Source organism: Boleophthalmus pectinirostris, unplaced genomic scaffold, assembly GCF_026225935.1.
Source record: "Boleophthalmus pectinirostris isolate CB_2022bp ecotype Guang Dong unplaced genomic scaffold, ASM2622593v1 HiC_scaffold_17, whole genome shotgun sequence".
Lineage (NCBI taxonomy): Eukaryota > Metazoa > Chordata > Actinopteri > Gobiiformes > Gobiidae > Boleophthalmus > Boleophthalmus pectinirostris.
Window position 1 is genome coordinate 174,525 of NW_026571115.1, and position 13,356 is coordinate 187,880.

Consider the following 13,356-nt stretch of genomic DNA (forward strand, 5'->3'; position numbering starts at 1 on the left):
CATGTCTGTGGTGTGCACTTTTGACATGTTAAAAAATCATTTAAGACTGAAAAATCCTGTAGTGTGGAGCAGCCTTTAGAATAGGTAAAAACTGAAGATTGAAAATGTTAAAACACCCAAAGATGCATCTTTCTGCCAAAACAGTCAATTTGCTTCAAAAAGGAAGATTCCATGGAAATAGAAAAATTAGAGCCAAAGAAAGCACATTTCCATGGAAACAAGAAGGACACAACCCTCCTCCAGGACAAATGGATCTTTTTCACAATAGCTGGAAGTGCTGCGTTAAAGGGTTGCCAAACTTCTAGTTAATGGTTTGCTATAGCAACATATCAGTGGAAATTCTCCACTAGCTTAATAAATCTGCCCCATCACCAAATCTTCAGCCAACAAAATCCACAAAGGATAAACATTCTTCCATGAAGAATTTATCCACAACTATCAAGGGAAGAAAGACGAAAACTTAAAGGAGAACAACAACGACACATTAGTGAACTACTGGCAAGTCTAACGTTATGGTCATGAATAAAACAGAAATAGCTTGATAACTCAGAATGATTCTAGAATTAAAATTAAAAAACTTATTTCATGATTTAGATATTAGCACAGATCGATTTGTGCAGTTTGAATGCACAACTCTATTGCGAGAATACGCAAGACATTTCTACACACATTTTGCCATAGAAAACCATTAACTGGAAGTAAGATTTTGTTCATTCTAATACTAAAGAAAATTTCTTCTCTGAATGTTTTGGTATTTAATATGTCAACAAAATAAAGCAAAACATTTATCAGATATACACCCCAAATATGAGCAATTTTGGCTTTTTAACACATAAAATGCCTTATTTTTATATAAAAACTTGACATAATAAAAATAAAACATGTGATTTTTAACTGCTGGTGTATAGTGCAGCAGGGAGCTCTGAGCTGAGGGGTGTACAGAAGTGCAGCTAGTGCTAGTAGCATGCTAGCAGCTCTCACCAATGTAGATGTTCCTCTGCTCCATGTTTGTGAAGGTAGTCTTCTTTGTGTCGAACATGACCTCAGGATTCATCCACAGTACATGGACATTGCCTGCACAGACATAAGAGTAAATATAGCCAGTGAATCGTGTGTATGAGAGGGCGAGGGCTGGACCGCTTTAGGGTCAGCCTGTGCATTGTTGCATGGTGGTACCTTGCCAGTCGAAGCTTCCTGGAGAGCCCACAATGATCTCCATTTGAGAAATGGCCGCGGACATCCCCATAGTGCACATGACCTCACCACTCACATCGCCCAGGTGACTACAGCCAAACACAGGTCATGGGACAGGAGAGGAATGCCAACCACCAATCACAACATGCAAAGTAGAGAACAGGATACATGGAAATGATTCATTGTGGTTTCCATGCTGTGTTAAATTAAAGATTTGAATTTAGAAAACGTCATGTAATATCATGTACAAATGTCTTGATATTTAAAAATGTCTATGATCTAGCATATTTTATTGCATTACTTATTATCATTACCAGTAGGCCTCTGCTCAACCAAGAATGACTTGTTTACCTTAACTTGTTAAGACATGGTTGTTTTCTTGCTACTGGACCTGGATAAGGTCACTTGCTTGGGTCACTTATATGCAGCCCTGGTTTGGGTTCTTACCATGTTGGGTTCTGCTTGGTTCATTGTTGAACTGTTTACAGGTTCTTGCTTGTGTCTGAACTACAGACCTGGGTTCTGGTTGGTCACTGTCAACTGCTTTACCTGCAGACCTGGTCAGGATTCTGCCAGTGAGCGTCTGAGTCGTTGTACTTCAGGTCATTGCCCCGGACGTAGCAGCGGCCGGTCATGTGTCGCAGCCTGTACGCACCGTAGAGTTTGGCAAAGCGATGGCCACATGCCTGTAACATCAAAAATATGCTTGCTATTCAACATGTAAACAGAATGTAAAGTTGAGGATATGGGCATACCAACACTCGTCCTCCGGGTGGACCCTGACTGGCCACAGAGACCCCGAGCCACATGTCCTCAATCACGTCCTCAGACAAGAGTTGCTCTGTTGATCACATTTTAGACGACACTCTATTATAGGTAAAACATTAACATCTCCATGGAGACAAACATGTGGTAGACCTTCTGCCACAAAAGCTAAAGTGTACCTTTAAGTGAAGAAACTTGCATGTGAAATATTTAAGATTGTTTTGTACAAGCAAGGTTTAAGGTATACTTTATTAGTCCCTTGTAAGGGGGCCACTGAAGCAGGCTGTCAGGAGCAGTGAGCTGCTGCTATACAGTGTTCAAAGAGCCACTGTCAGATCTTGAACAGTGCTGCTGGCATTGCCTCTTATTTTAAGGAAATGTTTTCTGTATGAGGTCTGTAGATTCACATAACTGATACTTTTCACCTATTACATTTTCAGATGCACAGCTCATTCAAAATATGTGCAAGCTAACATAACAGCTCTGAATAATAAATCTTAACAAATTTGTGTCCATTTTAAATGAGTTTTTTCATATATATGTAATATATTGGATTTCCTGTATCTTTCTTTGGCCTTGCACATGTTAAATTAGGTTTGGTGTTTAAGTGCAGATAGTGCTCCTCCTGAGTGTGCCTGGACCTGATGCTGCCCTCCCTGTGATAAGGCAAAGCCTGCTCTCGCTCTTTCACTCACTACCGGCCTGTGACCATGTAGCTGTCTGTCAGTGCATGGCTCATCTGTCTTTGGAAATACATTGATATCACAGGCTGCTCAACTAGTATATCGGTGTACATATTTTGTAAATTCCATGAAACTGTATTTTTGAAAGTGCACTGTAGCATATGTGAAAAACTCACTCTCTCACTCTTATGTGAATTCACTGTTCACTGTTGAATTCAATTATTTTAACCATGTTTCATAACAATACTGGGCATAGTGGTTACTAATAATTTTATAAATGCACTTTTTTCATAGATACTTTATTTATCCTGAAGGAAATTCAAATTTCTGTACCATTATGAATTGTACGGTGAGGGGTGGTTTTAGTTTTCATTTCACTCAATTTCCTGTGCCAAAAAAGTGTAATCACATTTTGCAATAATGCACATATTATACTGTTATGGAACATTGCATTTTATTCTATAGTGCAGCCCTTCACAAAAGTATTAGACTCACCAAAGCAGCTGGATAGTTCTCCGAATAGTTTTGCCCAATATTGGCAAAGGAGAAATTCAACTTGTCAGCTGGACCGAAGTTGATTTGGTCGAATGCGTTTCACAGCTCATTCAAGTTCTGGTCAGATGCTGGTGGACAGTGCCTTATATCTAACTACACTGAAACTACTCTGAAGTTAACACACCTACTTGTTTACAGTTTCTGTTTGTTAGCTCGGCCTATTCATCTGCACTGAGTGTGGGGTCTTATTAACATAACCATTGGGGCCCAAAATGGTTGCTTTCACACCTCTGGATGTGACCTGGCTATTCCTATTGTTCTCTTGTTTGTTTTGATTTAGGTTTGAGGTTGGAGTTGAGTCCTCCATTTCTGTTCAAGGATGGATTGTGTTTCCTTACAAAAATAGCCTCTTTAACTCCCATCTCAAACCAAGACTTTTCTCTGGCTAAGATCTGTACATCACTGTCCTCAGAAGAGTGACCTGTGGCATTTAGATGGAGATGTACAGCAGACTGAGGTCCAGTGTTGCTCTCTTATCTGTATTGTTGCATCCTCTTGTGAAGTGGCTGTTTTGTTTCTCCAATGTAGTGCTCACTGCAGTCTTCGCTACACTGAATGAAGTAGACCACATTGCTTTGTTTGTGCCTTGGTGTTTTGTTAAAAGAGTTAAAGTTCACACTGTGATCTAAGTATGTTATGTGTTAGCAGCTAATACAGTATGCCTTAGAAGTAAAATAACTCCTCTTTAAAGTACAATATCACCAAATGAAATTCAAATCATGTAATTTGATCAAAGATGTGTTCAGACTGAATGCATGGGCTTTTAAGTGATATTCAAAGCTTGTGTGCTTGACCCTTGTGCTTGGCTGAAATGAAGGAAGGTGACGGTTCACTTCACCTGGGTCCATGAGCGTGACCCGGGTGCAGTCTGATGGGTCAGGGCTGATAGGGCAGATGTACATGCCCCCAGTACGATTGGCCAAGACTCCAGGCTCTGCCTTCTCCATTGGGGCTCCCACCAACAACCTGTAAGAACAATAAAAGTAAACATCCAAAACAACAGGTGATGCTAACATGAAGAAATGACAATACTTCTTAGGTGGTCAAAATTTCAAAATATGCAGTAAACATTTAAGACAAAAATTATATTTTTCATTACTTAAAAACTACTCAGTGTGCCAGTAACCAGGCATTTAAAGGCGCACTATGTAATCTTTCTGCCATTTGTTTATCTCCTTGGAGATGTTTTTGCTTTGCCTGTAATATTCCACAGCATAAATTTTTATCTCCATGTAAAAGGTGGTGTCACCAGGCCAAATTGTAAGTCAGATCTGTGGAGAGTTTGAATGCATGCAATAAAAGCACTTTTAATTGAATACATGCAAGACACACAGAGGTGGGTAGTCACAATTGTACTTTTAGTACTTTTCTAGCAACATATTTTTACTCATCCTTGAATAATAATTTTAGTGATGTAACAGTACTTAAGAAAAAGTTGTGAATCCTTTTCCCACTCTGAGTAGTTCTACAGGTGACAAAACCTTTATGTTGACAATATGAAATCATTTGAACATTTGTTTCTTGCACTGCTCCTTCAGATAAAATGTGCCTGTCCTTTGAAAATACCAGATTCTGAGCACTATGTTTTGTCTTTCAAATTACATTAATGTAAGAATATAAATGAAATGTGAGTGCAGAGACAAAATAAAATAAGACCAAACTGATCCTAATGTGTTATGAAGCTTTTATTTGTCACTCTAGTAACCACTGAACAACTTTGATAAATAATATTTCAAACAATGACCAGTTATTAGCCTCATACGCTTATACCGTATGTCCAATCAGGATATTGTCTTAACCGATATTGGAAGCCGAAATCCGGTACAGTAAAATTTTCTGTACTGTGCATAGACATCCAATACCAGTATCGGACTGCTGCATCCCTAACTATTATGGCCCACAAATAAATGTTCCAAGCCTCATTAAAGGTGTACTATTTCAAAACAGTTCAGCTGATCAAACTGAAGCACACATTGTTTTGACCACTGCTCTCTGGTCCTGTGAATTCTTACTAAAATGGTACATATGGACAAAACAAACTCCCTGAAACTTGCGCTCAGCTCATCTCTCTAAGAACAGATATTCTGTGAACACAATCTCATTGTTAAGCCTGTCAGAGTAACACATTTTGAGGCAATAAATGCAACACACACACACAAACTGGACTGCACATCACACACTTAAAGGTGCACTGTGTAACTTTACTGGTGGAGAGTCTGGCGTCTGCTTGGCTCCATGATGATTTTATTGCTTTGCCTGGGATGTTCTACAGTATGGCATTAAACAAATTATAAGAGTTTTAATTGCTCAAAACTACCACTGAAAACTACCCACTTCTCCATAGATCTGACCTGTAATTTGGCCTGGTGATATGGCTACTTGTCTCCATGGAGATAGTTAAATGAAATACCATACTGTAGAGCATTACAGGGAAAAAAACAAAAAACAAAAAAAAAAACACAACATCCTCTACCAGAAATGTCACACAGTGCAACTTTAACATGGAAAATCACGTGCATAACATTTTGTATATGTATTAGTGTGTCGAAGGACATAATATATTCTATGTTTGATTGACAGATATCGTGGCCAATCAGATGTTGTCGTGTTTGGGTTTGGTTGACAGCGCTACGTGTTTTTGGTTGTTTTTCAGTGCGTCGTGCGGAGCTCGTGGGTGTGGGGTCTCGTGTGTGTATGAAAGAAGACCACACACAAATACACATACACACCCACACGAGTTCAACGTTTTAATAAAGGCATAAACTCCATCATCTCATCGTGCATTCTTACCAATGCCCCCTGGTGGTCACAACAATTATAAGCCACACAACTAGTTTCCCCATAACATATTGGTCCTTCGAGCCGGATAAGTGTGGCCACCGTGGGATTAAATAGAGATGTATTCAGACCGAAGTTACCCTCTACACGACGCAGGTGCCCGGTCACGCCGAGAGAGAAGACCACCAGCTTGGATGCAGGATTATGTTTCCTCACCTGCTCAGCAGCGGTCAGTCTATGAGGCATATGAGTCACAGTGACCCTTTCCCAGTGTGGAGAGATCAATGGAGAGAAGTGCCAGGATGACATCTCTCACACTTCAACCACCTGTTGAGGATTGGAGTACACTGCAAGGAGCCAGAGCTATGGACCCATATGAAGAAGAGTACTCACTTCCATTGCCTACAAGCACACCAATTCAATATAGGCAGAGGTCAGCTGCAGAAACATCTGACACGCTTACATTACTACACAGAGTGCTTGATGATAATCAAAGGATGCAAAAAAAGATAATGGAGATGCAAAGGCACCTTAATACCAGAGTAACGCCCCAACCCCCATTATCCAATCCAGTGTTTGCTCCTGTTCCTTCACCAATGTTCAGCGTACCTGTAAATCAGGATCAAAGTCTGTCTCTGCCTCCGCCCCCACCTACATCTGCTGCCTTCATGTTACCTGCAGACCCAGATGACTACTGGCCGCCGCCTCCTCCCCCGGTGACACATGACTTCATAGATAAGCCTTTGCCACCACCACAGACACTGGTGTCTGAACTCACAGAGTTGCTCCGGGACCTGAGGACGACACCACAAGTGCAGCTAGGCTATCAAACAGATATAAACCTTCCTCCATCTGGTGTGCAGACACCAGAGTACTGCATCCCCTATACTCCACCCAGGTGTGGGTCACTGCACAACCCACCCTTGCCTCCCCCACGGAATGAGGTGGTGTATCGCGGCCCAAAGCCTACCATTCCTACATTCACAAAGGGAGACCCCAGAGAGTTTGCCAGGCTTAAAGTGGCCCTGGATAATCTTCTGCCTGAAGATGCCACTGAGCGCTTTAAGTATCAGATCCTGTTGGACCATTTGAAGCATGAAGATGCTTTACTTATTGCTGATTCCTATATCAACTCACAGCAGCCATACACTGATACAATGACCAGTTTAATTGAAAGGTACAGCCAGCCACATCAGCTTGCGCTCAGGAAGATAGCTGACCTGATGGAGTCCTCTAACATTGCTCGTGGAGACACCGCTGGCTTCAAGAGGTTTGCATTAAGAGTAAGAGCGCTGGTGGGCCTATTGGAGCAGCTGGGTAAAAGTGGACAGACAGAGCTCTGCTGTGGATCACATGTGACACGGTTACTGTCTAAGCTGCCACAAGATATGAGAGCAGAGTTCAAGAGGTTCCTGTATCCAATGCGTGTCACTATTCCCAGTCTTCTGCACTTCTCCGATTGGCTCAACTATGAGCTGAAAATACAAGGGACAGTGTATGAGTCATTGCACAGTGAGGTAAAGAGCAGCAATGAATCCAAGACAGTACGGCGCCATGACAGTAAGAGCAACAGGAACACTAGCATCTTTCATACACAAAACAAGTCAAGTGATGGCCCCCCAGCAGAGCAAACACCAGCCACCCCCAATAAGACAGATAAGACTGCATTTTGCCCTTATTGTGTCAATACACTGCATTATCTTGACCAGTGTAGTAACTTTGCACTGCTTACAGTGGAGCAGAAATCAGCGTGGATAAAGGCCAACAGAAGGTGCTGGCGCTGTGCACGTTCACATCAAGCTGCACAGTGTCGGCTGAAGATCACATGTCCAAAGTGTAAAGGGAAACATCTGCAGGCCCTACATGATGTTAATGCAAAGTCCCCTGAGAACCCAGTAAACCCTGTTAGCTCAACCAATGAAGTCCTGTATTTAGACAGACGTTCTGGCTGCAACCAAGTCCTGTTAAAGATTAGCAGGGTGCTGTTACGCAATGGTAAGAACCTTTTAGAGACATATGCAGTACTCGACGATGGGTCAGAACGGACCATCCTGCTGTCAGCTGCAGCCCAGACACTCCAACTCACTGGTGAGCCAGAAGACTTAGCCCTCAGAACTGTCAGACAAGATGTAAGGCTTATGCATGGTGCAGCAGTATCATTCACCATTTCCCCTGCAGATCAGCCCAAAAAGACATTCACTATTAAAGGTGCATTTACTGCTGAGCCGCTGAGTTTAGCGGAACACACATACTCAGTGGAGGCACTCCAGAAGAAGTACAAGCACCTTAGAGGTCTTCCACTCCAAGCTATGAACAGAGTGCGCCCCCTGTTGTTGATAGGCTCAGATTACCCACACCTTATCACTCCAGTGGCTCCTGTGCGCCTCGGACGTCCTGGAGGACCTGCTGCTGTGAGAACAAGGTTAGGCTGGACACTTCAGGGACCTATTAAGAATGGAGAACAAGCATCACTCCATTGTCACTCCACAATGCTTTCACATCTCAACCGCATCACCCACTGCTGAAATCCTGCGGAATGTTGAGAAGTTGTGGCAATTAGACGTCCTCCCCTATCGCAGTGAGAAGCTGGTAGTGCGCTCCAGGCAGGATCAAGAGGCAATACAGCTGCTGGAGGCTAAAACCACACGGGTGGATATCCAAGGAGTCCAGAGATATGCCACTCCACTCCTCAGAGTGAAGAACATGCCACAGCTTAATGCACCCAAAGAGGCTGTACTGGCTAATCTCCGCAGTACAGAGAAAAGACTACTGCGGGACCCAGAGAAAGCTGCTGCCTATTGCACAGAGATAAACAAACTAGAGACTGCTGGCTATGTGCTAAAGGTCCCTGAAGAGGAGCTGTGCAGTGCAAAGGAATCGTGGTTCATCCCGCATCACATGGTAAGCCACAATGGGAAGAACAGGATTGTTTTTAATTGTTCTTTCTGTTATAAAGGGGACAATCTCAATGAACTGTTGCTGCCAGGCCCTACCCTCACATCTAGCCTCTTGGGGGTGCTGTTGCGCTTTAGAGAGCATGCTGTTGCTGTGAGCAGTGATATAAAAGGGATGTTCCATCAAGTCAGGCTGCTCCCTGAAGACAAGATGCTGCTCTGCTTCCTGTGGCGTGGCCTGCAGACAGAGAAACCACCCGGTGTCTATGTTTGGCAGGTCCTACCATTTGGAACGACATGCAGCCCATGTTGTGCCACATTTGCGCTGCAGAAGCACGTGTTTGACCACAGCCAAGAGGGTGAGGACGTAAGAGTGACCATAGAGAAATCCTTCTATGTAGACAACTGTCTACAAAGCATCCCCACTGTAGAGGAGGCCAAACACCTTGTGGACAAGTTAAATGCACTGTTGGCTGCAGGTGGGTTTGAACTGAGACAGTGGGCCAGTAATGCTCCGGAGACCATCAAACATCTACCTAAAGAAGTCAGGTCCGAAAGCAGTGAGCTGTGGCTGCAGGAGTCCAGCGCTGACCCACAAGAACTTGCCCTCGGGCTGCGCTGGCACTGTAATTCTGACACCCTGAGGTACAAGTACAACCTACTGGCACCTCCCACACCCACCATGCGGAACATATACAGAGTCCTGGCTCGTCTGTATGACCCTCTGGGGTTCATTGTTCCCTTTACAAGACGTGCCAAGATCTTTGTGCAGCGTTAGTGGGAGAAGCAGCGAGAGTGGGATGACCCATCCCTACCTGAGGACGTGCTACAACCTTGGTTGGAATGGGAAGCAGAGTTACAGCATCTCTCCCAAGTTACACTGCCACGGTGTTATGTCAGTTCAGCCCTAGACCCCACAGACTGTCACAGGGACATTCATGTGTTTGCAGATGCTTCAGAGAAGGCGTATGGCTCAGTGGCCTATCTGCGCGCAGAGGACTACAAAGGTCAAGTGGAGGTGTCCTTCCTCACTGCCCGATCAAGAGTTGCCCCCAAAAGGCAACAGTCCATGCCCAGGCTTGAGCTTTGTGCGGCTCTGACAGCTGCTCAACTGGCTGCACTCCTGCAACGTGAGCTGACTGTGACGGTCAACAGTGTTATTCTCTGGACAGACTCCACCACTGTTCTCAACTGGTTACAGTCAGACTCATGTTGATTTAAAGTGTTCGTGGGGACACGGGTGGCTGAGATCCAGGAACTGACCAATCCTCTGAGCTGGAGATATGTTAACTCAGCACAAAACCCAGCCGATGATGTCACTCGGGGTAAGACCTTGCTGGAGCTGTCCAACAACGGCAGGTGGAGACACGGACCAGCCTTTTTGCAGCAGCCTTCACAGTTTTGGCCCATTCAGCCAGCAAAGGAAGAGCCAAAAGTTGATCCTGAATTGCGAAAGCCTGCTGTCTCCTGCCTTACCACCACCCCCGTCAAGACACCACTGCAGCTTCAGGCTGACCAGTGCTCCTCCTTCACTCAACTCATAGAGACTGTTGCCTTGTCCTGTCAAGGGGCAGCACCTGGCCAGACCACGCTCTCTGCTACAGATCATCAAAGAGCAGAGAGGGAGATTCTACAGCAGGCCCAGCAGGAGAGCTTCCCAGAGGAGTACAACTTGTTGAGCACTAACAAGCCAGTTGCCTCCACTAGCAGACTGTTAACCCTGGCCCCAGAGTATGATCAGACTACAGGACTCATTAAGGTTGGGGGGAGGCTGAGAGGTAGCAGTCAACTAGAGCCTGAGGCAATTCATCCTGTGGTCTTAGACCCCCATCATAAAGTAACCCATCTCATCATCCAGGACACTGACAGGGCCCTGTGTCACCCAGGCTCAGAATGTCTATTTGCCGAGCTGAGGCGCAAGTATTGGATACTCCATGGACGAGAGGCAGTCAAAAAACACCAGCATTCATGCCCAGATTGCCAGAGATGGAGGGCCATGCCAGCTGTGCCTAAGATGTCTGATCTGCCGGAGGCAAGGTTGAGACTGTTAAAGCCACCTTTTTTCTCCACTGGAATGGACTGTTTTGGGCCGTTCACAGTGAAAGTGGGCCGTCGCCTGGAAAAAAGATGGGGAATAATTTTTAAGTGCTTAACAACGCGGGCTGTGCACTTAGATATCCTATCTAATTTGGATTGCGATTCCTTTCTTATGGCCCTCCGGAGGTTTATCGCAAGAAGAGGCAAGCCAGCAGAGCTCCTATCGGATCAGGGAACAAATTTTAAAGGAGGAGAGTGGGAGCTCAGAGAGGCCTTTGGAACACTACAGCCTGCACTTCGGTTGGCTAAGCACCAAATACAGTTCAAGTTTAACCCACCAAACGCACCACATTTTGGTGGTGTATGGGAAAGAGAGATAAAATCTGTCAAGGCTGCTCTTTATGCAGCTATCCAGACTCAGTCAGTTCCAGAAGAAGTCCTGAGGACTGTCCTGATAGAAGTAGAAGGGATCTTAAATTCCAAGCCATTGGGTTATGTTTCTACAGATGTGGCAGATCCCGATCCCGTGACCCCCAATCTTCTCCTCATGGGGCGGCTTGACCCCTCTCTGCCGCAGGCTGTTTATGAGGATGCTGAGCTGTTAAGCCGACGTCGCTGGAGGCACAGTCAAGTGTTAGCAGATCAGTTCTGGGCTCACTTCATCAGGCACTTCCTTCCTACCCTTCAGACACGCTCTAAATGGCATAAGGACCCAGCACAGCTGCAACTTAAAACCACAGTTATGGTGATAGACCCTCAGCTACCGAGAGCCCTGTGGCCAGTTGGTGTGGTTACCAAAGTTCTCCCTGGACATGATGGACGTGTGCGAGCTGCTGAGGTTCGGGTCAAGAACAAGACCTATATGAGACCTGTTGCACGTCTGGTGGCTCTGCCAGCCATCCCCAACACTGACTCTGACCCAGCCAGTCCTTCTTAAGTGTCAAATTTGCTGGACAAATTTGGGGGCGGCTGTGTCGAAGGACATAATATATTCTGCCGGATGTTTGATTGACAGATATCATGGCCAATCAGATGTTGTCGTGTTTGGGTTTGGTTGACAGCGCTACGTGTTTTTGGTTGTTTTTCAGTGCGTCGTGTGGAGCTCGCGGGTGTGGGGTCTCGTGTGCGTATGAAAGAAGACCACACACAAATACACATACACACCCACACGAGTTCAACGTTTTAATAAAGGCATAAACTCCATCATCTCATCGTGCATTCTTACCGATGCCCCCTGGTGGTCACAACAATTATAAGCCACACAACTAGTTTCCCCATAACAATTAGAAATGCTTTAGAAATGAGAGCTCAGATCTCTATATAGATAAACAGTAGCTGTTGATCTGGAGATGTGTCCCCAGGCACTGCACTACAGTCTCCTTCTGCTCCTGACAGAACACCCCAACCACCCAACCTCTATTGTGAAGGTGATAATTCTCAAATTGGTAATTTTCCAAAATATACCTTGTAAAAAAAGCTGATGTGACTTTTATCCTTAATTATATCTCAGTGTTTCCCATTAATACAGGAGACTATAGCGAGCCTCTATAGTCCCCTGTAGTATGGACTATATATTGGCATAACAAAATAAGACTGTTGCTCATTGTATTATCATTAACATATAAAAGACTACACTGGTCAGAAATATCTGGTTAAAGATTGAATATAGGCAGTTAAATGACATTTATACTCCACAAATTGAATGAGATGAAATTGTTCAAATAAAATGAATTTGTGCCTCCATAGCCTGTGGCACAAATACATGATGATGATGACGCAGCAGCCAAAGTCCAATTTAATTATCATTGGTTATTGGGTTCTTGGGTTATTGTTGTTTTTGGGGCTTTTAGGGGAGGAAGAGTGGTACAAAGATGGTGAAGCAATGGACCAGTGCTTTGGTCTAACCCCGAATTCACACCAGGAGCTGCAGCAGCGCTTCACGTAGGCGGAGCTGCGCGTACGCGTAAATTTCAAAGTTTCAATTCACACTATGCAGCCTGCACATCTTCTCACTGTTTTCAGACATCACATTTTGTACTTGCTTTTTATCTTTTGTTTTATGTTAAAGTGTATTAAGTTAGAATGTGTATTAAGTGTACAACTGCAATGCGTTTGTGTTTAATGAGATTTAAATCTATTAGCACGCAAATTAAACACCTCAGTCTTTTTTCTTTAATAAGGTAAAATCACCTATAATTAACAAACATTATGTCATGTCCGTACAGGTAATAAGGCCTATACGTTTATATACTGATACAGAGTCCTGCACCGAAGGATACGGGCAAATAGTTGCTGAGACGGGCGAGTTTTAACGTTCTGGACTTTTAAGGGCGGGTCAGGACTAAACCAGGACTAAACCAGGTCTAAACCAGGTCTAAACCAGGACTAATCTTGGAGAGGGAGAGAGAGAAAGCGAACCCTGAGCCTCGCGGAGCAGGTGTCCGAAAAGA

The 13,356-nt window shown here is 44.3% G+C and overlaps 1 protein-coding gene across 1 annotated transcript in view; it reads right to left on the reverse strand.

The window, feature by feature from the left end:
* LOC110161223 (integrin alpha-3-like) overlaps positions 1-13,356 on the reverse strand; it is a 57,838-nt gene that overhangs the window by 37,477 nt on the left and 7,005 nt on the right. The window contains exons 3-7 of the mRNA XM_055152361.1: positions 4,036-4,163; positions 1,950-2,035; positions 1,744-1,880; positions 1,177-1,283; positions 982-1,074 (exon numbers count right to left, since the gene is read on the reverse strand). Of these exons, the coding sequence (XP_055008336.1) occupies positions 982-1,074; positions 1,177-1,283; positions 1,744-1,880; positions 1,950-2,035; positions 4,036-4,163 (551 nt within the window). The remainder of the gene's footprint in view (positions 1-981; positions 1,075-1,176; positions 1,284-1,743; positions 1,881-1,949; positions 2,036-4,035; positions 4,164-13,356) is intronic.